This window comes from Rhinolophus ferrumequinum, chromosome 2 (assembly GCF_004115265.2).
Source record: "Rhinolophus ferrumequinum isolate MPI-CBG mRhiFer1 chromosome 2, mRhiFer1_v1.p, whole genome shotgun sequence".
Lineage (NCBI taxonomy): Eukaryota > Metazoa > Chordata > Mammalia > Chiroptera > Rhinolophidae > Rhinolophus > Rhinolophus ferrumequinum.
Window position 1 is genome coordinate 79800246 of NC_046285.1, and position 24067 is coordinate 79824312.

At 41.2% G+C, this 24067-nt stretch overlaps 1 protein-coding gene across 9 annotated transcripts in view; it reads right to left on the reverse strand.

The window, feature by feature from the left end:
- Positions 1–2620: 2620 nt before the first annotated feature.
- Positions 2621–24067, reverse strand: part of SCHIP1 (schwannomin interacting protein 1) — a 669020-nt gene continuing 647573 nt past the window's right edge. For 8 of the 9 annotated variants that reach the window (XM_033133854.1, XM_033133925.1, XM_033133870.1 and 5 more), the window contains 5 exons: positions 12296–12413; positions 11151–11348; positions 10111–10234; positions 7702–7795; positions 2621–3262 (listed from right to left, as the gene is read on the reverse strand). In XM_033133854.1, coding sequence (XP_032989745.1) covers positions 3211–3262; positions 7702–7795; positions 10111–10234; positions 11151–11348; positions 12296–12413 — 586 coding nt within the window. In that variant the 3' untranslated portion in view covers positions 2621–3210. The remainder of the gene's footprint in view (positions 3263–7701; positions 7796–10110; positions 10235–11150; positions 11349–12295; positions 12414–24067) is intronic. The other variant, XM_033133917.1, reaches the window with a different exon arrangement.

Consider the following 24067-nt stretch of genomic DNA (forward strand, 5'->3'; position numbering starts at 1 on the left):
GTAGTTTAGCATTCTAACTCAGCCTGGTTAAGTGTCCCAGTTTAAGTATGGAAGGGTGATCTAGTGCAGATGAGAATCCTATTATGAATAATCCCACTCATTGACGAACAACATAAGCAATAGGAGTTGAAAGAATCCCCTTGGAGGTGAGTCAGTGGTGACATCTCTACCAGGGGCAGAGAGTGTGAAAGGGACATCAGATGCCGAGTGTAATCTCCTTTGAGAATCTCTAGATGGTGAGTAGACCTACTCTGCTTTTATTTGGCTTTCACCCTGGAGGTGTTTCAAGAGGCCCTTGTCATGTAATCTCAGTTTCTTCAGTTTCTTCTTGATTATGGGCTTCAAACAACTGAAGAATTTAGAGGCCATGGATTTCTTCAGAACGTATTTCTAGCCAGAGAGACTGCATTGCTTAAGACAAAGAGAAAAACTCACTTCTAAATTTATATTGAAATTGGTAATTCTGGCAAGGATTTAACAAATAAGATAGTCTTTCTTGGTCGGCTGAGTTTTACCCTCAGGACTCCAGGGTCTAGATGTCACTGATGGAGGTTTAGGTCATACTAACGCTCTTACTTGGGCACAGGCATTTTTTTTGTAGCACTCTTCCTAAGTCGGCTCTCCCCAAAAGTTCTAAATCAATAGGAATATATTTCAATTAGAAAAAAACTAGATACTAAAGAAATGGTTAAAGAAAAGCTAAAAAGGAAGAAAGTTTAAGGCAGTGGTTCCCAACATTACCGTGTTTCCCCGAAAATAAGACCTAGTTGGACCATCAGCTGTAATGCGCCTTTTGGAGCAAAAATTTATGTTAAGACCCGATCTTATTTTACTATAACATAAGACCGGGTCTTATAACATGTAAGACCCGATCTTATATTAATTTTTGCTCCAAAAGACGCATTAGAGTTCATGGCCCGACTAGGCCTTATTTTCGGGGAAACAGGGTAGTATTACCTAGGGACCTTTAAAAAATTGTAATGCTCAGGCCACACCCTGGACCAATTAAATCAATATCTATGGGGATGGGACCCAGGACCCAGTGGTTGTCAGTTCCCTAGGTGAGTCCATTGTGCGGCTAAAGATGAGACCCACAGCTTACTGACCAGTCCTCTTACCCAGCTCAAGTAGCACAGGGCCAGCAGCTGTGCCTGGATTCTTAGGACTGGGATCAATCCCGAGGTGACTGACAGCTGGTGCAGGGCTTCAGGGCTCAGTCAGAGACCTCAGGGCAGAGAATACTTTGGGTCCCACCTGTTAGCTCAGCGGTGAGCAACATGTCCTGCTCAATTGCCACGTCACAAACGTGGAAATACATTTACGAGCTGCTTTATTTTGCTATCCTAAATGAAAATAACTTGATTGAGGCATAAAAAATTAGTGTTACAATGTAAGATTATAGAAAGCTATGAAAAATGGCAACTGTTAATTACTTAAAATATCTAGTTGGGTATTTTTTAAGAAAGGAAAATGTAGACGGTTGTCTAAACTCCTATCTTCAGATTACATCATGGACCTTGCCTTGAAACCAGGTGGTCTATGGGTGGTTCTGGAATGTTGAATGCTCATCTGTGTTTTAGCTTATGGTTCTCTAATACCTGCATAGGCATTAGCTACTTAATTTTCTGAAGCTCTCTACTTATTGGGAAATAACCTGTAATCTACTCCTTTAGACGTGGCATTTTTCTTCATGGAGTGGTTAATGGAGTGGTTAAAATTAGAAAAAGGCAACAACTGGCCTTCAGAAAAGCGTAAATGCAAGGATGATGTGTTCATGTGGCAAATTTGGTTAATGGAGTTTGATGCAGTAATAAGCTCTAACAAGACCAGCAGCTATGAAGTGGCACAGTGCTAAAATTCCAGGCTGATAACTCTGAACAACAACAGAAGTGCTAGTTCTGATGTTGTGGGTGTTGTCTTCTTTGGATTACTTACACACCACACACACACACACACACACCCTCATTGACATACACATTCACTCACATACCCTCACTCATTCACACACTCATACACGTACACACACACGCTCTGGGGACAGAGTCCCAGAGAGCAGTTTCCAGGCTCTCGGCCTCACGTGGAAAGGTGCTGGCTCAGGTAGTAGATGGCCGTCAGCTGTGACTAGTTGGCCGTCAGCTGTGACTAGTTGGCCATCAGCTGTAACCAGTTAGCCATTAGCCACTGATATAACTGCGGTGGCTGAGCTAGCAAGCGCAGACTGCAGTTAGCAAGGCGGATTGCAGTTAGCAAGTCAGGTTGGTTGGCAGAGAAGTGGACAGCGGATTGTGGATAGTGTGGCTCCTATTTCCTGTGTCTCCAACCCAGCCCCAGCGAGAATATAGTGGTATGACTCCCCTACCTATGGCTCCGTGGGTGTTCCTTTTTGGCCTCACCATGTCCTGCATTCCTATGCGGGGAGTGGGAGCTGAGATCCAGCATGACACGCTGCGTGACACACACACACACACACACACTTCCTGGCAATTTGCTGCATTGTTTATCCTCAGGAGCACTTGGTTTTTTCACTGATAAAAGCTTCCTGGTGGGGAATTTAATTGAGGAAGAGTGAAAAAGGAAGAAATATAGCCAGTGTAGGGCTTGCTAGTGAGCAAAAAGACAGATCATATGAAACAAAGTTTTAATTTTTATTTTACATATTTATACATAAAACTTTCAAGGAACCCTCTGAATCCAACAGAATGTTAATAGCACATCTAAAAATGAACTTCAGGTAGTCAACATTCACAAAATGTTGAAAACTGATTCAAATATACATATTACGGAGATCTACAATTTCACTACGAGGCAGGCATGTATTTTCTGACTTGAATAGCACCGTCATTTACAATTCTTCTTTAAAACTACAGTGAAGAATGAAAGGAGTCAATGGTAAAATACTGCTCCAACTTAACATCTCTAAATGAATAAAAACAAAGTCAAAACTACCCTCTTTTATTAACCATGATTTGTGATGGTGTAAGTACTGTACATTTTTTGTAACAATATTTTATTAAAATGCCTGATATTTAGTGGCACAGTACAAAAATTAAAATAAATTAAGAAGCAAAGGCCAATCACTGGACGTTAAGCTTCAGACATTACCAATGACTAACACTGATGTTTGTTTGTGCGCCACCTTTAGCAACAGCATTTTTACAACCACAGAAGCAAAAAAAAGTCTAGGTTGTCCTCTGGTTGGATGGCTTCTTTTCACTTTGCAGGCATTTTCTCTGCCATGTGCTTCTGTTGACTTTCGGCATGTCTGTCAAATTAATAATACAATTGTTTAGTGCTAAGCAGAAAGATCCAAGCTTCTTTCCAATCAACAGCTAAAACATCCTCCAAATGGAAGTTCCGAATTACTCATAGCGAAATCCAGAGAACCAAGAAAACAGTTCTTCATTCAAATGGATTTGTCCTCTTCAATTTTAATATTTTATGCATGATTCCTTTTATTTAAGAAATCACTGGATTAACCTAAGACTGGTAGATGTCACCACCTTTGAGAAAAGTGCTGTGTTTAAAAATGAAAAGAGGTAAGTCTCTGGGATCATTTATTCCACAAATGTGCCTTCTAAGTGTGCCTTTACTATGTACCTTCTAAGTGGCAGGCACTGCTCCTGGCTTGAGGGGTTTGGTGGTGAGCAGACAATGAGGTCTTTGTTCTCATGGAGCATATATTTCAAAGGAGAGAGATGAGAAAGGAACAAATAGCAAACAAGGAGAGAGAGCCAATAGAAAGGAAGTGCTAAGCAAGACCAGGTGGTATGACAGAAAGTAACGTTGTGACTGCTTTATCTAAACACGCGCGCACACACGCAGATGCAAATTTAAGTGTTAGCAATACTCCTGACAAATCTGAATCCAGTTCCATTCTCACAAAAGCTAATGTGGGAGGTAGAAAGGCTAAAGGGTGTCAAATATGTGATGGAAGGAGATTTAACTTTGGGTGGTGAACACACAAAGCAATAGACAGATGATGTATTACAGACTTGTATACTTGAAACCTATATAATTTTATTAACCAATGTCACCCCAATAAATTTAATAATAATAATAAAAGCTAATGTCTTCCTGGCAAATGGTAGCCCTTTGTGGATGTAAAGATTTTCCATGCTTGCATACTTTTTCCCCTTCAATTAGTCCAAAGGGCGTGATCACGGCAGTGAGGTAGGGGGTCGGGTGGGATGAGTCTTATTCATCGAGCCCTACTGTGGCCTGTGAGCCCCAAGTGGCCAACCCAGCACCTGGCTGGTGGGAGAAATGGCCAAGCTGCTTACGTCACTTGAATAGGCACTAATTAAATGTCTTCTCAGGGAATGGTAGGATCTGAAGGTTGCAAAAGACAAACGTTTTGGAGGATTTTAGGAAATTATAAATTTGGGAGGAGAAAAGTATCTAAGGGTGTGGTTACCAGCTGTACTCAAAGGATCGGGGCAGTTTTTGGTGCTGCCCTGATCTTGGTCATCAACGACGTCAAGTTTAATTCATTGGTTGTGTGCAGAATGTCTCCTATCTTTGGAACAGGGAAGGCAAATCACAAATATTTTCAGAAATAGGGAAGTAACAGCAGTGTCATTGCCACAGTCAGCGGCCCACAATTAATTGATGATATTCGTTTAACAATAAAGGAACTCAAGAAAAAGGTATCAGCCCTCTATTCCTACAAAACAAAACAAAACAAAAACAAACCAAAACATGCCCTTTAGCAGACCCCCTTATGTCTGTTTATGTGTATAAAAGAACCTTGGTCATATTCATAAAGTAACTCATAGGACTCACTAACAGATTCAGCTCAAGAAATATTTTGATCTCCAGTGAAGGTTCCACTGTAGCTAATTAAGTTACAAATCTTACGGCAGCTTTAAAATATGTATCTGTGTGTGCATGTGTGTGTACACATGCACGGGTCTGCACACATCCAGCATGGGTTTTTTTCTGAGAGAGAAGGAAAGAACAGACAGGAAATAGGTTTGGAAAACATTGAAAATTGGGTATTATTTTCAGACGTACATACCGTATTTCTCCCAAAATAAGACCTACCCGGACAATCAGCTCTAATGTGTCTTTTGGAGCAAAAATTAATATAAGACCTGGTCTTATGTTTAGTATAGTATAGTATAGTATAGTATAGTATAGTATAGTATACTATAGTATAGTATAAAGACCCGGTCTTATAGTAAAATAAACCAAATATAAGACCAATAGTAAGACTTATAGTAAAATAAGACCGGGTCTTATAGTAATTTTTGCTCCAAAAGATGCATTAGAGCTGATTATCCAGTTAGGTCTTATTTTCGGAGAAACAAGGTACAAGAATTTTCAGTAAAATTTTGAAAGGAGAGAAAAGAGTTTAAGTCCATAAAAAGTAAAAGGTTCTCACATCAACTATTTATATGAAAGTCCTGATCAGGATTTGTTTCACTCAAGGCCCACTAAGCAACAATCATTATTGAGGACCTACTACGTACCTGGAAGGCCCTGTCTTAGGCTCTGGGGACATAGCAATAAATGAAAATGGCGTTGTCTCTGCTCTCGGGGGTTTACTGTAAGGAAGGGACAGAGAGCAGACCAACAAATATAACACAATATGACTGGACTCCATATGGGAGGGATGCCATGTTGCCAGGAACAAAAGAAAAGGGTCCTTCCTACCTGAGTCTTGGGGTCGGGGGAGGCAGGGAGCACTTCTCCAAAGAGGTGTCACCCAAACCAGTGGTCCTCCCTTGGCTACACATTGAAATCATCTGGGGGGCTTTAAAACCTCCTAATACCCACGACACTCCACAGAATAATTAAATAGAATCTTTGGGGGTGAGACCCAGGTATCAACAGTTTATAAAGCTCCCCGGGTGGTTCCACTGTGCAGCCAAATCTGAGAACCACTGATCTGAATTGCCCTCTGGAATGGTAGGAGCTAGACAGGGAAAGGAAAGAGGTGAACAGGATTCCAGCAGTTTCTCCAGTCATGCTCTCAGCCCTCTAACAGCTGGCTGGAAAACTGTGGGACCGCTACCTTGAGGAACTTTACGTATCCTCAGTTTCCCCCAGGAGCAAAGTAGTATTTCTGCAGCCAGGAATGGACATAGCAACTTCTCTCCACCTGCTCCAATTTAAAGGGTTCTTCCAACACTTCTAAATTAGTGACTCCTCTATTAACCCGTGGATCTGCCTGCCCTGCATCTCATGATCACACCACCTGAAAGGTATAAAAAAAAATACACTACAAATCTAAGTATGTAATAGCTTAATCCTTTGAGAGAAGGGAGGAGCCTCCCAAAATCCTCCCTTCTGAGGAAGGCCAGTGCTGCTTTGAGGGGCCGAGAAAAGGTCTCTGCTGTCACAGGAAAGTCACAGAATTTACCCAAGTTTAAATACGTTTCAGAAGACATAGGTCCTGGTTGTATAGTCCACTACTGATTCCCCATAATCTTAATACCTGGACGCACATTTTTTAAATTGACAAAAAGGGATATGTCTTATAGCGGTTGGTGCAGTGCATGAATGCATCTGTAGATGGCAATAATATTATTTGAGTGTTACTGTGATATTTCAGATGCAGGCAAATATGCTAAGAAGGTATGAGAAGGCCCTCTGGTGTTTTTTTTTTTTTTTTTTTTGTTAGGGGTGAGGCAATATAATATTCAAAGCATACAAAACAGAGTGCTGCTCTTAGGCCTTTAAAAAAAAAAAGCCTGAACACAGTTTCTGTGGCATTTATTCTGCTACTAAAACTAATCTTTATAACATTGCATTTAGTAAAGTATTTTACACTGACAAGAGGTCCTGGGAGCATTTTCACTACATGTTTTTAAGCTTCTCTTGGATAGTTCTGGGTCATGTGGTTAATTCCTTATGTTATTGTAACATGCAGGGTTCTTTCTTTCCTTGGGGAGCCTTCTACCCTCTGAATACCATTTCTAGGATTAATAATAATTGTTGCCTCCTGGTTTAAAGGCTTTGCATGAATTGTCTCAGAAAAGGCGTCAGAGTAAATATGAGATACAGGAATGCTTACAGTACTGCATGTCTTTATAGGCTTACGGTGACAGGCTTTGCAACAAGGAGAACTACTAAGAAATGCAACGTTCTGACCAGCATTAGCCTAGTTTTCTTATCCCCTCGGGAAGGAAACATTCTTTACCTCTTTACAGAGAGGCACTTGGAGCCAGGCCCAGCTAGGAACTCAAGTCCTGGAGTGTCCCTCTGGTGAGAACAATCTGGTGGCACTGATGCTGTGGAAAGATGCCAGTGTCCTGCCTTCTGGGCCTGGCAGATGCGATCAGAGTCAGGTCACATAACAGTAAGTGCCATTTCGTGGCAGTTACCATGGGACTGCTCCTGTGCAGCAAACATGTCAGCGTGGAATGGCTGAGGGCCAACGCCCTGGGGGCCCGTCCTTCAGGATCACGGCCTTGTAAGTGGCCAGAACTACTGACCTGACCTGTGTGGGCCGTAAGACATGCTAATGCCCTGACGCTCCATCGCAAGGAGAGGAAAAGCTCCTTGTGGAAAAGCAATGCATTTAGAAGGCAGTTTGGGCCACTTCCCCTCCACTTAAACAGCTGACACCAGCAGAGATTAGGTGAATTACTCATGGAAGTTCTCTAGAGCTTGCTCAATTCTTAAATGCCCGAATTCTTAAACTTCAGACCATCCCAAGCTTCTTTCTTTCTTTGGAAAAGGCAAAGCATCACTGACCTGGTCAAGTCTTCGATGTCCACTAGCATGGCGTCCTGTTCCGTGTGCAGCTCATCTCGGATGAGGAGCAGCTGGACCAGCTCTTCATTCAAGCCTGGGGTGAAGAGAGCGTTTAAAAATAGTTAAGACTAAATCCAAGTCAGAAGGAGTAACTATGGACCATTATACATGTACCACAGACACCTACCTACATATATATATATATATAGTTAAACATAATCGGAAAGCTATTTTTGTTGAAATTTAGAATTCTTATACTAGCTTCTCAGAAGCTCAGGAGAAGCCGTCAATTTGAGAACATGACTCGTTTGTGCCATTATAGGAGTGTTGGAAGAAAAGGAGTACAAAGCATTTCTAAATACATTCACATCTAAGTGGGGAAAGACATTGTTAACTATTAGGAAAATAGCCTGTTAGAAAACGCGGGGTTTTGTTTCAAAGAAACGTGAGCAAAAAGTCTGGGGATCGTTAGGTGTCCCACGGCTCGTCTTCAGGCTGCTCCGGCCACGCTGACAGACAGCTACGCCAGGTGCCCCGCTGGAAAGCATGGTGCCTCAGGGATGCAGCCTAGGCTAGGGAAGGAGCGGTGTCACGCGCAGGTTTTTCTAGGAAAAAGTATTCGCTAAACATATTGGAAAGCCAGGTGTGTAAGATCTGACACAACCCCTGCAATCTCTGGACAATGGTTGCCAAGGCAAACATCCTTAAGATTTATACTGGGAATAAAATAGGTGGAAACATTTTTAATCCTCCTGAAAACTATGAACAAGCAAGCGGCTCCCTCTTGCTTTTTACCCCTCAGTTTAGCTAAGAATGAAAGCTTCTAGGTCTGGACCCATGGACCCGTGGAAGAGAGCATTCATTTAGCAAGAGCTCTGGGCCTGGAAACCAAAGGAAGGAAGTGGGTATTCTGCAAGGTCCTCCTTGGAAATGCTTTTAGAGAGCCTGACTTCAAATGATAAATCTGCCTGCCTTTAGTTCAGACTAGTTTCCAATTTAAGAAAGAGAGAAGAAAAAAAAAAATCACACAAAGAGGTCTAAAAAACTTCATCTACTCCTGAAAAGGACGAGATACCAGTTTTATTTTTTAAAAGTCAAGAAAGGTGTTTCAGTGGTAAAATATCACTTGAAAGAATAACACTCCTAGGAATTTATTCTCAACTAAAATTACAACGTAGGAGAATTAAGACAAAAATCCTGTGACTCTATGGTTTCTTAATTAAAATGTTAAACTCTGTCTCTTTGTTTTAAAACAATGCTGACTGTATTAACTTGACACTGAATATGTCCAATTTTATTTTTTCCAATGTGTTCTTTGGCTAGCTTTTTATACTAGTATCCAATAGAATGCCTGCCTAGTGCATGACGTTTTTAACTTTTTATTATGGAAAATTTCAAACTGATACAAAACCAAAGAGAACAGTTTGAGAACTGCCATGCCCCGTGCATCCAACTACCTTCAACAATTATCAACTCGTGGCCAAACTTGATTCATCCATCTCCCCTTCCCCTACTGGATTATTTTAAAGCAAACTCTAGACATCATAGTATTTCATCTGTCAGTGCTTTAGTACGTATCTCTAAAGACAGGGCTCTTAAAAAAAAATAACGCCACAACGACTTTATCGTACCGAAATAAATAAATAAATACTTAATAAAACGTTTAGTTGGTGTTCAAATTTCTCCACTTGGCTCTTAAATGCTTTTGGTAGTTGGTTTGTTTGAATGCATTTGGTTTGCATGAGTCTGAGGTGGTTTCACCTGTAAGTCCATAAGATTTTATCAAATCATACATGGCAGAGGGCTTGAGGGTCCATCTGGCCTAACCACACTGCCCACGCGAGTATGTTCTCTCTTTCATTCAGCCAATCAGCTCACATGATTGCCACTAACTCACCACCGCTCTGCACACTTCAGTTATTCTGGGGGAAGAGGCCCGTATTTTGTCATTCTGTAATTTTCATGTATTGATCACATATATTTTCACTACCTGGTGTACCACAAGATAAGTCGACTTTGATTTGATGACCTAAAATTGAATGTATATACAAGTAAAGTTGAGGGTATAATTGTAGAACAAATGACTTGTAACTACTAAATTGTACTAGAAACAGATGTCGCAGGGCAAATACATGCTAGGCACTCGCTAGGAGCTGGCGATTTAAGATGAATAAAAAGGACCTATAACCTCTGTACACCTTGAACACCTCTTAAAGTTCTGAATATTTCAAAGTAATAAAAAAATATAAATAAAGAGAGACAGGGGACCTTGAGATTCTCTTCCTTTCCTTGCAAGCACACAGGAGGAACCCAATAAAATGTGTACAAAGAAACTGAATCACAGGAAGTGGTACTATCCCGTTCTGTTTTACATTTAACATCCCATGTTCAAGCACCACCCACACTTACTCTCTATCTGGGAATGGAGGTCGTTGACTATCACTTGTAGCTGCCCAATAGTCATGTCTCTCAGGTCTGTGGGCTTTAAACTTCTTTTCATCAAGCATTCGCTTATATGAGGCATGTGTGGCAGCTGCAGGTCCAGAGGAGGAGAAATGGAGGTAAGAAGCGCGCAGCACGTACACTGAACATAAGACCCAGTTTTTCATTCCTAAAAGACCCACCTTCACTCACCCACTTCCATTCAAGTCTGGGCTTAAAAGCTTTCCCAGTCTGACTTTCCCAATGCGAGGCATTCCACACCACATTGTCTAAAACACCGCTGGCCTCAGAAGCTACACTTCTCAAATCAAAAGCTTTTGGACTGGTTCTTAACACATGCTGTGACAACCGGGAGTCAATTATTATTTCCACAAATGAATTACTGGGGAACTCAAATAATATTAATGACCTGGATAAAATTAATAGCAGCTATTTATTAATTTATACCATGCTACAAGCATTGTGCTATGTGCGTTGAATACTCTGTTCACTGAATTCTCACTATTGTGCTCTGACATAGGTATCCTTATTATTCCCATTTCATAGATGAGAAAACTGAGACTTATGTAACTTGCTCAGAGCCCCACAGCAGGTCAGTGGCAGAGCTGTGCAAATCCAAAGTGCAAGGTTCTTATCCACTATGCTATACTGTCTTTGTTGAAACAGGGCTATAGTAATAGTGAGTTTGACACAACCAATAGGTTCTTAAACTGAGGTTGCTTTAAAGGACTTTAAATATTCCCATGACAGCTAATATTGCCCCTAAGAAATATAGTAGACATGAATCAAGAGCAAAGGTTACTTTTGTGAAATCTGTTGCTTATGTATCTTTCAGTGATACAATGGAAAGGAAAAAGAAACAAACTTAAATATTTCTCAATGACAGTACTTTTTATAAACTGCCTTGGAGAAACCCAAGTTTGCATAATTCTGGTAAAGGACTTAGGACAGCGTCAACCTTTTGCAGCCACCAAACACTCGCTTGCATTTCAGCATTTGCTGCTTACGAGATCAGCGACGGGAGACTTTTTCCTGTTCTGTTTTTCCACTTCTACTTGCATTTTGGCCATTGGTTTGGCCATGGCGAGGGCCATTTTGGCTTCGGCTTGTAATTTCTTTTGCCTTGTGAGGAAATCCATATCATCGATGGATTCAGATTCCTCTTCAGTAGTGTCTCTGTCAGAATAGGAAGAACTCTGTTTGCTCTGCGAAGGGAAAAAGAGGAGCCTTGAGCTTTCCATGTCAGGTACCCTCTGGGGAGACGGGCTATCGCATTCCCCGAGCCCTCTTTGAGAGTTCCCTCCATCGACTCAGCTTGTCTCTGTACCAACCTCAAGTCACATTAATACAGGGAGCCTATTTCCTCAGTGTCAATAATAGACTCTGATTGTAGCATAAAGAATAGCACAATAAATAACAGGGAGAATATATTTATGACAAACTGGAGACTTTTTTTTTTTCTTTTCATTTTTAGTCTCAAAACTTTGCTGAAGTGACCAGACACAGCAGAATATTTAACTCAGAGTTAAGGTGTTGTGTTGCTTTCTAGAGTGGACAGGATCTCTGGTATCCAATGACCAACACAGTTTCCTTGGTAAGAAAACATGAATGGTTAGGGAGAAAGCTGATAGACAGACCACACAGAGCGGAAAGAATTTTGGAAACAAGCACCCATGATCAGTAAGCCACCTTTTCGAATGTGTGTGTAAGGAATGAGTAAGGAATGCAACACACTGTCTTGCTGGTTTCTCTGAGCAACAGCTCTAGGCACTAGCCTTCCCACCTGCCCTGCCCCCCACCCCCGGCCTTTTATAATGTGTCCTACTGCTATTCTGTGTTCATATTTCTATACCCAGTGGGGAAGAATTGGTATTTAGCATATTTTCCTTCAGAATTCTTTAGGGCACAGGTGATTTCTCTTGTGGTTTAATATAAAAGTAGTTGCTAACTTGAACAGAGCTTATGTACCCTTGTTGTATCATGGTTTTGATGTTTCAGTCACTGCCAAATTTTAGGAGCATGCCATGTTAAAAAATGCAGAGACATTTCTCTTTTCAAATCGCTGCAATGTTTGCTCACCAAACAACAGAGAAGAAGCTCCATGAGCAGGAAAGCACGCACACGGGGCTTCAGTGGCAGCTTTGGGACTCACCATGGGCGACAAGGGGGTGTCCAGGCTGGTTTCGGTCTTACTGTCATCGGCGTCGCTGTCTTTGTCACTGCCGCTGTCATTGACAAAGCATATCTGCAGGTTCATCCCACTCTGCAGGCTGGGCAGAAGCAAACAGGTCACCGATTCCACTCAGCTATTGGTTATGTGGCTGCACCCAATACTGCTACTAAAACGTAGGTGTATGGGTTCTTTACATGGAGAAGTGCATGACCAACGCTACTCTTAACTCCTAAATGATAACTTCCGCCAGAGAAAAATAATGGTAACTTGGTAAATGATAAAATAATAACTTTTACTAATACTGCATTAGTTTTTTTCCGCACTGATTTCACGTTAAGTGAAAAATAATTTAAGGCCACATATTACAGCACCCAGCACAATACCAAATACACAGTTGGTACCCAATAAAAATGTGTCGAGTCATTGGGTTTACATTCCTGTCGATGATGATGAATGGGGTCCTCAGCCAAATAACGCTGCATGGTGTCATCTAGTGTCCTTTCCCATGGGGACAACACTAGAGCCAGCATCCCGGGGTCACAGCTCTCTGAAGACTCTTTCTCCCCGTCCCCCCACCCCCGCCGCCAATAGACAGAATAGGGTCATCTGAAGGAAAATTTTATTTAAGGCAGTTGCCAAAAGCCAACCGAGGGAGCTCATTTATGTCATTAAGGAAAAAACATACACCACAGGTCCACCCTAGAGAAACTTAGGGAAACCCCAAAGCCCGTCAGAAAGGCACACCCTTCGAATACAGCGAGGTTCTACAGGCTGCCTCATGCACACAGAGCCTCAGAGGTGGAGATTTCTTGGGAGCTCATCATGTTTGTGGCAAATCCTAAGGCTTCAGGAGTCACGTTGCTGGAAGTGTGGTCGCAAAGGGTCACCCGGCTGTGTACTTGTTACACCCCTAGGCCAGACGGCGGATCCAATTCTTTGTCCTAACCTTCTTTTGAGGTTGAACACATTTCATGAATGTTTGGTGACGGAGAGTTTTTAAACAAGTAATTTTCTTAAGCACCCCTAGTAGCGCCAGTAAGATTAGAGAAAGAAAAGGCAAAAGGAGGCTTCTCAGCAGTAAGGGATCATGAGGAAGCTTATGCTCCTAAGTCAGGTTTAGGACAGCAGATGCTGACTTGCTCACGCCTTAGTACTGTCACAGGGAGAATGCAAAGAGCTCCTCTGATAGTTGACATTTATATTTGAGTTTTTTTTTATTTGAATAGCTAGGGATGCTCTGTACAAATTGCTCAGATGACACATACAAAATGCTTCTTTGAAAATGATACAGAACCCAGAAAATCTATTGATTCAACACAGGCACCATCTTTGTTACGTGTATGTACTGCCACCTGTTGCTCACTTCTAGAATTACTTCAAGTCCCAGCTTATTTGCCCAGTAAGGAAACGCAGCCTTTCCCTCAGTAGGCCCATTTCTGTTCCTTTCCAGTCATCCTGTGCAGGCAGGAGAGCAGGGCCCAGGGCTGGGCGCATAAGGCAACAGGTTCTGCTGCAATCAGCTCAGGGTGCTTGGAGTCTGTCGGACTCATTTCTTTGCCTAGGCATATTACTCTATAACCCTCAGTTTCCTCATCTGTAAAATGGGGTGAATAATTCAGTATTTTGTACAAGGATAAAAAGGGTTAGTTCAGAGCTGGGCATAGAGCAGGTGCTCTGTACAGGTTCATTACCCTCCTTTCTCTACTTCCTGAAAGCCTAGACAAAGGGACACAGGATTTGTAAAAGGGACCTCTAAAGTCACCTACTTGAATAGCTCACCTGGTCACAGCAATTCCCTGAGGCACGCTCAGGTTTCTGAGAAAGCGTCCTGGAGCTGTCTTTAACTGTTAGACAGCTTGGACTTTTATTGAGCTGGAATTTGTCTCCTTTTAACTTTCTTTCACTGGAATTGTTCTCCTGGAAAAATCTAGTAAGTTCAGGTTGCCCTTTGATCCCACACAAATTAAGTTTTAAAATTTATTATCTGTAGTTGTTAAAAAACAACAACAACAAAAAAACACCCAACATGAACCCAATATTAATAAAACTCAAGATCTATGGGTTGGAAGACAATGGGAAATAAAACTACAAATTAAAAAACAGACATATCTTAAAGGCATATTTTAAAATAAAAAGACATTTTAAACTAAACCTAATTTGAATCTAAGATTATGTAGCATTTTCTATTTATTGAAAAGAAGTATCTGGCCAATGGATACGCAGATGTAAAAATATAAAATAACCCATGATACCAATACAAAATAAGGTTTAAAACGTCCAAAGATAATATATTCTGAACAAAGTTTAGTCATACGTTTTGTTGGTCTGCCCCAAAGCCGACTTTGTGCCCAGACTCAGCTCAGACCTAAATCAACCATCCCGCAGAGCGTTTCTAATTCAGGAAAGGCAAAGGGAAAAAGGGTGTGTGGGAGGATTTAGTAGTCAGAGTGAGATGAAAAAAACACCTCAGGTAGAAATTCAGAAAATCGCCTTAGTACCACATTATCACCGTGGGAAACGGAACAGAGCTTCGTACAGGGTGAGACTTACAATTCCTTATAGCGGTAATCACCAAGAATGTTACTCTTAGGAAAAGGACATTATATGACATAACAGCTAATGGTTCAGAGGGGATTTTTGTAAAGATATCTTAAAACAGACTCAGGTTTCAAAAAGGATTTGTTCGCCTTGAGCCTTTAAGCGGGTTTTAAGATGAAGGCAGCTTTGGGGAGACACAACCACAGCTCTCAAACAGCGGCCTGGCTGTGGGGTGAACAGGGCCACCGGGTGCTGCCTGAGGCCTCTGTGACACAGGGTCAAGTTAGAGAAGGCCTGTTCCGGCCCCTCCCTGCCCTGCAGCGGCCTTGCTATCCTGAGGCTTACTCCTGCAAACTGGAAGTCCCTGGCCTCTGACGCTCACACCGCTGTGCACACACAGTCTGGAAATCCAGGCTGCCGGGGTCTAATGTGTCTGGATCTCTCAAGCGTAGTCTGAGGTGAAAACACAACATGATTCCTCATCATGTTAATTAGCAATATAATTTAAAGTCTCCAAGTCAAGGTTACTTGGTGTTTCAAATGGCATTTAGTAGAGAGTTGCCTCCAAAAGGCTGCTTAACATTAATCTGTCATGCCCGTGGATTTTAGTTCTGGTTCTCCCAGAAACCTCTTCTCCTTAGGCAGCAATGAAAAACCACACTGCTGGACTGAAACAACTACTTGACTTGGAGCTGATGGGTCCTGGAAAAACACACTTAAAATAAATAAAAGTTAAAAAAAAAAAAAAGAAGAAGAAGAAAAGAAACCCCATACCTTAAAAAAAAAAAAAAAAGAAAAAGAAAAACCACACTGCTGCCCAGAGATACTGACAGGAAATCCCGAGGGTCTAGAAAAAGAGTGTTCTGGATGGAGACTGCTCAGAAAAATGAAGAGACAAAGACTGCCTTCCGGACATCCCAGTGTGAACGGAAGTGGCTTTCTGAGTGACAATGCCTGTTGGCCAGAAGTGGGAAGGCAAGAGTCGGGTGTTTGTTCAGCACCCACATCTGCTTGGCATTTATGCTGCGGAAGATTGTTAGAAACGCTTTGTGTTGACCTCCAACTACTGTTAACCAGGGGTATGACTAAAACATGCACAGAACTGAGAGGATGGCAGGGATGAAAAGTTCTTAACTATTAAGAGGATATCTCAAAAACTTAGCCAAGAGGTAATGTGATGTGGTAGAAAGATAAGACTTTTTACAAAATACAAGGACAGGACCAGTTGATTTCCTGAGACAAACAATGTGATGGTCCCAAGGGTCGCTGTGACTTCTGGGGGTGCAGGAGCCACCGTGACTCGGCCTCTGCCCTTGGCCTTGGTGTGGTCACTGTGATTGCAATAATGTGAGGCCAGATCTGAACTCCAGAACTCTTTGGTGTTTTCTGATTTTAGAAATGGAAATCTCCCAGTACCAGCGTGGACCGGACCACCAGCATCTTCATATAAATGTTTCAAATGGTTTGGTTTTACCCCCTGCATTACCCCTTAGTTAACGTCACTTGAAGTAGTGCACTGAATTTGAGTTTAAAAGTATGTTCACTTACATTCTCTCCTTGGGCTGAACAACCACCTGTGGATCACAGGCAAGGTAATAGTTACCCAGAGAAGTCAAATGAATTGGACCAGAGCGGTGACAGCCTGATTCTAAAAATAGGCCCCATTCTTCCCCTCCGGGTATCTGCCCCCTCGGTAATAGGACTTTGCAGCTTCTTCCATCAAGATGTGGAGTCTATTTCCTTACCCCTGGGCGGGACCCCTCACTTGTCTTGCCAACAGAATGCAGAAGTGTCTTTGTTCCAGTTCCAAGTCTCCTGTCAGGCAATCCTGCCACTCCGTAGGCTAGCCTGCTGGCAGATGAGTGACTTCATAGCACAGAGCTCAATCAGCAGTTGTCCCAACTGAAGCTGGGGACACATGACAGAGCTTAGCCAAGAGCGATACCGGGACCTCACCAACCTGCAGCTGACCTCAGACACACGAGCAAGCCCATGTGAGCCAAGCTCTGATCAGCAGAACGGCTCATCTGCCCTATAAGGGCTTCTAAGCAGAACTCAGAGCTTACCGTTGTCTGCCATTGATGTGGGTGGGTTTTGATTACACATCAGCGCTGTGGCAACAGATAATTGGTACAGAGTCCCAAAGCAAGAGACGACAGGCTGGACCTCTGGGTTTGGAATCCAGGGGCTTTCCCCCATATTACACTGAACCTTAAGGTTGGATTTATTAGATCCTGCCTATGATGGCAATATAATTTTAAAGGGCAGATACCTCCTGTAGTTACTGATAATTTCAAGACAATTGTGTGGTTTCCTTAAGAAACACAGTGAGAAGGAGCGTCCCATAGGCGTCGGCGTTTCAGACATGCCTTACGCATTGTCTACAACCAGCGTGACTGTGAGAACCACGGGCCCTGCTGTGCCATTTGTTACTCAATATCCCCAACTAGTTTCTGAAAGGGCTGTTAAAATATATTCTTCCCATTTATTTTAATGGATCTTTGATGCATTATTCAAAGCCTTTCTTTATAATGAATAATCAACCATATTTTTATACCATATCTTTTTCTGTTCCGTGAGAATTTCAAAGGGGAAGGAACATAAAATGTGGGTTGTATTTACCCAAGGGTAGCTGTAAACACATTTCATTTTTCTAAGGATTTGTCGTGAAGAAAGAATGGGAGAACAACTGAGGTTTGGATAAGTTCGGGTAAGTTCTAGTATGTGATCACATGTGTGTCGGTGTCTCTATGGAATGTGCTGAGGTAGGTTGAAAGATTGTAAAATAGTTTTTTTCCATCCCCTAAACACGGCCCCTTCCTCTTTTTATCCCTGCTGACTGTTTCATATTGACATTTACCATGAGAGTTATAGAAATACCTATTACTATTACAAAAAAAAAAAAAAAAGGGAAAGGCAAAGTAGTTGCTTCTCAATATTTGTTAAGAAAATACACTATTTCTTATTTTACTTTAGTGGGACTGTGTTAACTTTCTTTGCTATGGGCTGTGTGATACATGGGATAATAATCTGACATTTTAAAAGGAGTGGTATTCATAGAACAGGTCAGAATATCACTGTTCCAACATTTATCATCACACACACAGAAGACCTATCAAGGATACTCGAGAGAAAAGGGACGTTTAACTGTCCATCCACTCATTCATTTGATGACCAGGCAATAACATCTCTGCAAACTCCAGGCAGGAACACGCTGGTACTGCGCAGCTGTCCCCTCTGGCCAGGGCACAGATTTTCTAGTTTGCTACAGCCCTACTTTACTCACCTATGTTTCTTGCTGGTCCCTATTTTATTTATAGTTCATGACCCTTTTATTAAGTGGATGCATAGTAGTAGTTGAACCAAGAATAACAGAAATCAGGTCTTCTAACAGGTACCAATGCTTGGATCATCAAATCACAATGTATAAACAGCAACGTATAGGAGTATGTAGGGCAAATGGGACTAGATAGGGCATTGGAAGAAAACAAAAACAAAAACAAACACAAAAACCACCACTTAGCAGATACTCCCTATCTTACAGGTGAGAAAAGAAACACTTTTACTACCTGGACATGAATTAGTAAGTAAGGTGTACTCCACGAAGAGTGAATGAGCAGGGAAGGGAAGAAGAAAGAAGGTCCTGGTGAATTTGGGGCAATGGAAATAAATGCAGGGGAGGGATGGGAAGCCAGACCTCCGGCAGTTATGTGCCCCGAGAAGTTAAGGGTAGTTCTAAACTATGTGCCACAGAGAGGAGGTGGGGAAAGGGGCGTGTTATGTCTCTTTATGGCCTGTCCTGACCCCACATCTTACAGGACTCAGGCATTTGGCTTCCTCAGTTGAAGTTGAGGACGGCAGCTCCCAAGGTGCCTTCGCTAGGTTTTCTCCTCTCACCCTTGCACATACTCTCTTTTCCTGCTCCCTTTCCTGAGGCTAGTTCTGGACCCTGCCATCTATACATGTTCACATGATGATGACTGGTAGGCATCCCACACCACATGGCCAAAGAATCTTCTTACTACATAAAAAACGGATGGAAAAGGGGAATTCGGATTCACCAGCTTTTCTCTGGTGAAGCATCAGCCCCTGTATCCTAATCTGATTCTCCAGAGAACTATAAATACTTGCATTCCTCAGACAGCTGCTGGATCTGATTCCGCCATCAGTGTCCAGTTCCTTCACTAATGACCACTTACATGTAATTAAATTTGTAATTATAGGATCTTAACATTGGAAAAAACGCATTTTCACCAGAACTATTTTCTAGCATGAACTGAAGACCAGAATGAGGCTTCTTCTGATACTGGAATAATGACGGAATAGAACAGCCATCTCTCCTAGGCGACAAATGTGGTTTACTTTGATCTTAATTAAAGCCTAATGATTTGTAAGCAATCTACATTCTGAAATAAAAAGTGACCATTTTTGAGCATCTGCGATGTGCTAGGCACTTTATATATTTACCTATCCTCAGATGTACATAAAGTATTATGACCTCCATTTTACATATGAGAAAACTAAGGCTAAGGAGGTTAAATTATACAAGGTCACAAAACTGGTATTTTCCTCTAGGACTAGAGAGTCTTTCTGGAGAGGCCAGGGCACTTTCAGAGATTCATTAAGTATATTTTGGTGACATATATGATGGGCCATTATGCAGTTAGTACAAATATATATGACAGAAGAATAATTATAAATATGGGAAAATGTTCCTGATATATTAAGTGGAAAAAAAGGCTATAAAACAGTAGGTATAGTAATGATTTCAACTTTGTAAACAAAAATGTGGAGAGAGATACACAGAAAAAGTGGCAGGAAATAATACCAAAATATTTTTTGGTGGAAGAAATTGACTTTGAATTTTTCTCTTTTGAGTGCCTCTGAGTTGCCATGTGTGGGCATTTAGCAGGAATTAAAAAAGGCAAAGGAGAGAAAATAGGAGAGCTGATCAGCACTTATGTGTTGGAGAAAAGGTGAGTAGGATTAAATGTGTGACAGGTGGGACAGGATGGTTGTGTGTCTGACTCAGATGGTGTGTATGCAGGAACCATGACTCACGTATGAGTCAGGCTGGGCTTCTGTTTTTGGCAGGGTTCTGGGGGTGGGGTGGGGGGGGCCCTTGGAGGGCAGCAAGAAGTGAACATTTCTGTGGATGGACTTTTTGATTCAACTGTTGACATCTCAGTTTCAACCCCATTTTCCTCCTGGGACCTGCAATAGATTATAGATTCTAAAGTAGCTGATACACATTTAATTGCATTTTTCAAGCCAGCCTATTTATTCTGCTCAGCCCAGAAGGAGTTTAAATTTGTATCTGCCTGAACTGCTCATGAGTTTCAGCTGTTGGAGCTGAAGGAACACTCGTCCCCTTCCAGACCTGTGACAATGTTCACAGGGCTGGGGTAAAATTATAGCAGTTGGAGAGTCAGTGTCCGTATGTATTTTTGAGGGGTATGGCTGGATTGTGTGAAAATGGCAAATTCTTTGAATCTCTTGATCACTGAATTACTACTGCTTTCCATCACTTTTTGCGTTCATGTTTAAAAAAAAGTGTTGGGGTTGTCATTTAAGCTTGGTTCCATTGTAAGCTTTATCTCAAAGACATTCTCTTTCATGGTTTAATTTGTGGTCATCGGTAGTCTATGCAATCATTAAAAAGAACACAGTAGATGTACTGAATTGCACTGATTCTATGAAGCGTGGTTATGCATACTTTGCCGTCTTTAAAATCGGGATGTGTGCCACGAACTCCGCCACCCAGGCAGCTAGTGGAAGGACTGCTCCACTGAACTGTAACCCTGCTGGCCAACAAGCCAGTTAAGGACCACTGAGGAAGGGGCTGGCTCTGGTAGTTGACTGTTCATGCCATCTGGTAAGATGGCTCCAGCACCAAAACTTGCAGACGGGGACAGTGGCTTAGAAGGTGATACAAGGAAGCATCTTCTGAAGACACACAGGGTGACACTGTGTGGAAAAGCAAAGACTGACAACTCTGAGGGCAAGTGGTTAAAACGGAGAATTGGACTCCAATGCTGAAAAGGGTTTCGGACTACCTTAACCAACAAATTTCACTTTTTCTTTTTTTGAATGCACAAAATACACACGTGATAAAAGTGCATATCCAAATAAGCCTAAAAGGACTCTTTCAATAACTAAAATAACAATTCTAAGTGTTAAGAGGCATGTGTCACCATTTAATTGGCAGTGGATTTTTTTTGGGAAATATCTTCCATGGGTTTTTAATGCATGGGATCATGTAAATGAGAATAATCTGAGGGGCATAGAACATTTTATAAAGTTGAACAAAAGGGTTGTGTTAAACCTCCAGATGACACAGCTCACCTGAAGTCAGGGAGGGCGTTTTCTAGCAGCAGTGAATGCTTTTGTAAACTCTCAAGGAACTCAGTTTTCATATGAGCTGTGTATGTCCAGACACGTGTGTGGGCGCACTGTTCAAAGGGAGTGCAAATTGCAGTAATAAAGTCACGATAACTTCTCAAAGATGCTGCACCAATGAAAAATCATTCCTAGAAGCTCTTTTAATTAAACATTCAGCTGTCCACTGGAGCCATTTTTAAACATAATATGCAGCCCCCTGGCCGTTTGCTTCCCACCCTTTTGCAATAGCTCTGACAATGAATTCTCATTGGTGATTAAAAAAAAAAAATTCGTAAGACAGGGTACAGCTGGTTATGCCTCTAGCAAGATGTCAAATTTCGCTTGCACAAAATTAATTGCACCTAATTAAACTGGGGTCATTGGCATTATTGTAAAGCGAGGCTATTTATTAGACAAAGAAAATTTCTCAAATACCAATTTGCTTTTCTTTCAGGTTTGTGAAAGAGAAGAATTGCTTACATAATTAAATTTGTTTTGCTATTTTAATCTTATCGCTCCTCAAAAGAGCCACTTCAAATCTTGCTTCAGTTTTAAAATTGTGTAATATTGTAGAATATTAGTGGTAACCCTTGGAGGACATAAAAGAAATGATAGGTTTTCTGTAGGACTTTTCAAATAGTTTTTTGAAAAAAATGTGTAAACCATCATTTGCAATGACATGTACTTTGGAATTACTAATATGAAGGATTTCTAAGTAAATTATTAGTATATATATATATGAGACTAATATGAAATATAAAAGATACATCGCATGTTACAAATAGGTTGCGACAGTATGCACCTATTACTTCAAAACAATGCCGCAGAAAGCAAGTTTCATTGTGATGAAGCAGAACCACCTCCTTCCTCACCCGTGCTGGGTATAAATGACTATTCTGCTTACTTCTGCCAGGAAATTATATAAAAATTATTACCAACATGATGCTGGTTCGACCTGTAATTTTATGGCAGATTATACATACAGATTCTCGGTTCCTCATATTCAAAGCTCCTATGAATCCAATTTCTTTAAAGACTCTCTAGGTCAATATTATCTGTCCAGTTGATGTGACTCCCTGGGCTATGGTGCGCCCCTCTGCCCCAACCCACACACAACAGGAGGTGGTGGGCATCTATTATTGGTCTTGTCTCCGCCATTCACCAAGAATCAACCTATAAGAAAGAAATGAATGTTGATTTGGGGATGTTGGAATGGTTGAGATAAATAAACAGTAATTGTTATGCAAACCAGCTGCTCAAAAGCTCTCTGGGGAATTTCTGTTTTTTCTAATATTCACAATATTTGGAGAGAAGAGTATAGCCTATTTTAGGTTACACCATCCCATTGCATGCTTTATGAAAAAGACTATTAGATTGCATTTATATGTATGTAAATAAAATCTACCTTGGGTAAAGAAGAGAGGTGAAAGTCAGGTTTATTTTGTCATTACTCTGAGAAAAGAAGAACGGAGAAGCCAGAGAAAGTTTTCTCTACAATATCAGATCAGGTTGGAATGTTGGAAAAAGGAAAGATTTCCTGGATGTCTGATCACTCTGTCTCGTGTTCTCATAGTGGCCAAACCAGTTTCCATCACTTTAACAAAACTAAGTTATATCAACTCAGAATCCAAAATATAATCAATGCTGATTCAAGATTAATTTGGTCAATAAAAGTATTTTATAAAAAAGTATTATAATACTAAGTAGTAAGAGAAATGGATTTTCCCCCCAAGAATATGAGTATACCTAATATTTCTTAGAAACCTATATCAAAAGTCAGTAATTCATTTTTCTCCTTTCCTTTTAAGCTTTTACAAACTTTGTGCTGAAACGTCTTTAAACAGAAAAAACATGACAAAGGTCACACAGTCTCAGTTCGAAAAGGCTGATTATGTGTAGATTAGCAAACTTTGAAGGAAAAAATGGCACTTCCTATATTTGTCACATTTCAGGATAAGTCAAATTTAATTAGTTGAATTATGAAGCGGTATTAAAAATATTTTTGCTGCAGTTGTGGGCATGAAATCTCTTTATGGGATTATTGTAAGCCTAGCTTACATTTAACAGCTTGTCACTGTTTCAAAAAGTGCTTTGGGAGATAGCACCAATTAGGAAAATTCAGTGGGGCTGAAACCCAAAGGACGACCGAGAAGGATGTAGCTCACAGGAGCAGCTTCAACCCATCTTCCCAGAAGACCCTCCTGATACTTCAGAGTGTCTCATATAATGTGTATGAAGTTCATTTTTACAGGTAAATGCACATCCTCTAAAATACATACACAGAACTCCATTAGTTTGCCGAAGATCCCACTTACCTGCGTAGGCCCTGCCTTAAAAGTAAGCTCAGCACTTCAGAATCCATTGCTGGGCCAAGTAAGTCCCCAGCCTCCTTTAAAATTAAGTACCGAGCTTGTCAGAGTAGTACATTCATGTAAGATTAACCTGGTTCTGATGATTTAACTAATTCAACACATGTGCGCTGGTACACTTTGGAGCACGATATTGCTGACCTCAAAGTTCTAGCACCTCTCAAGTACTTTTTTAAGTAAGAGGTAATCGAAGAACGTCAGGATTATAGTACATTAGAAAAAAATTAATTCTAATAGGGATGGGGAATATGGGTTACACAACTATAACTGAATAGCTCCTAGGGCTTTTCTCCTACATTATTACTCACGAGGGGGAATGGCAGTCTTTGCAGCCTTTCAATTTACAGGGACAAAGTGGTATTTCTTAGAAACATTAAGTGTCATTATTAATCATCATCCTAAGGGGTATCCAAAAAGCCATCGTGTTCTCACAGAGGGTGATCGCACCCCAGCCTGTGCAGAT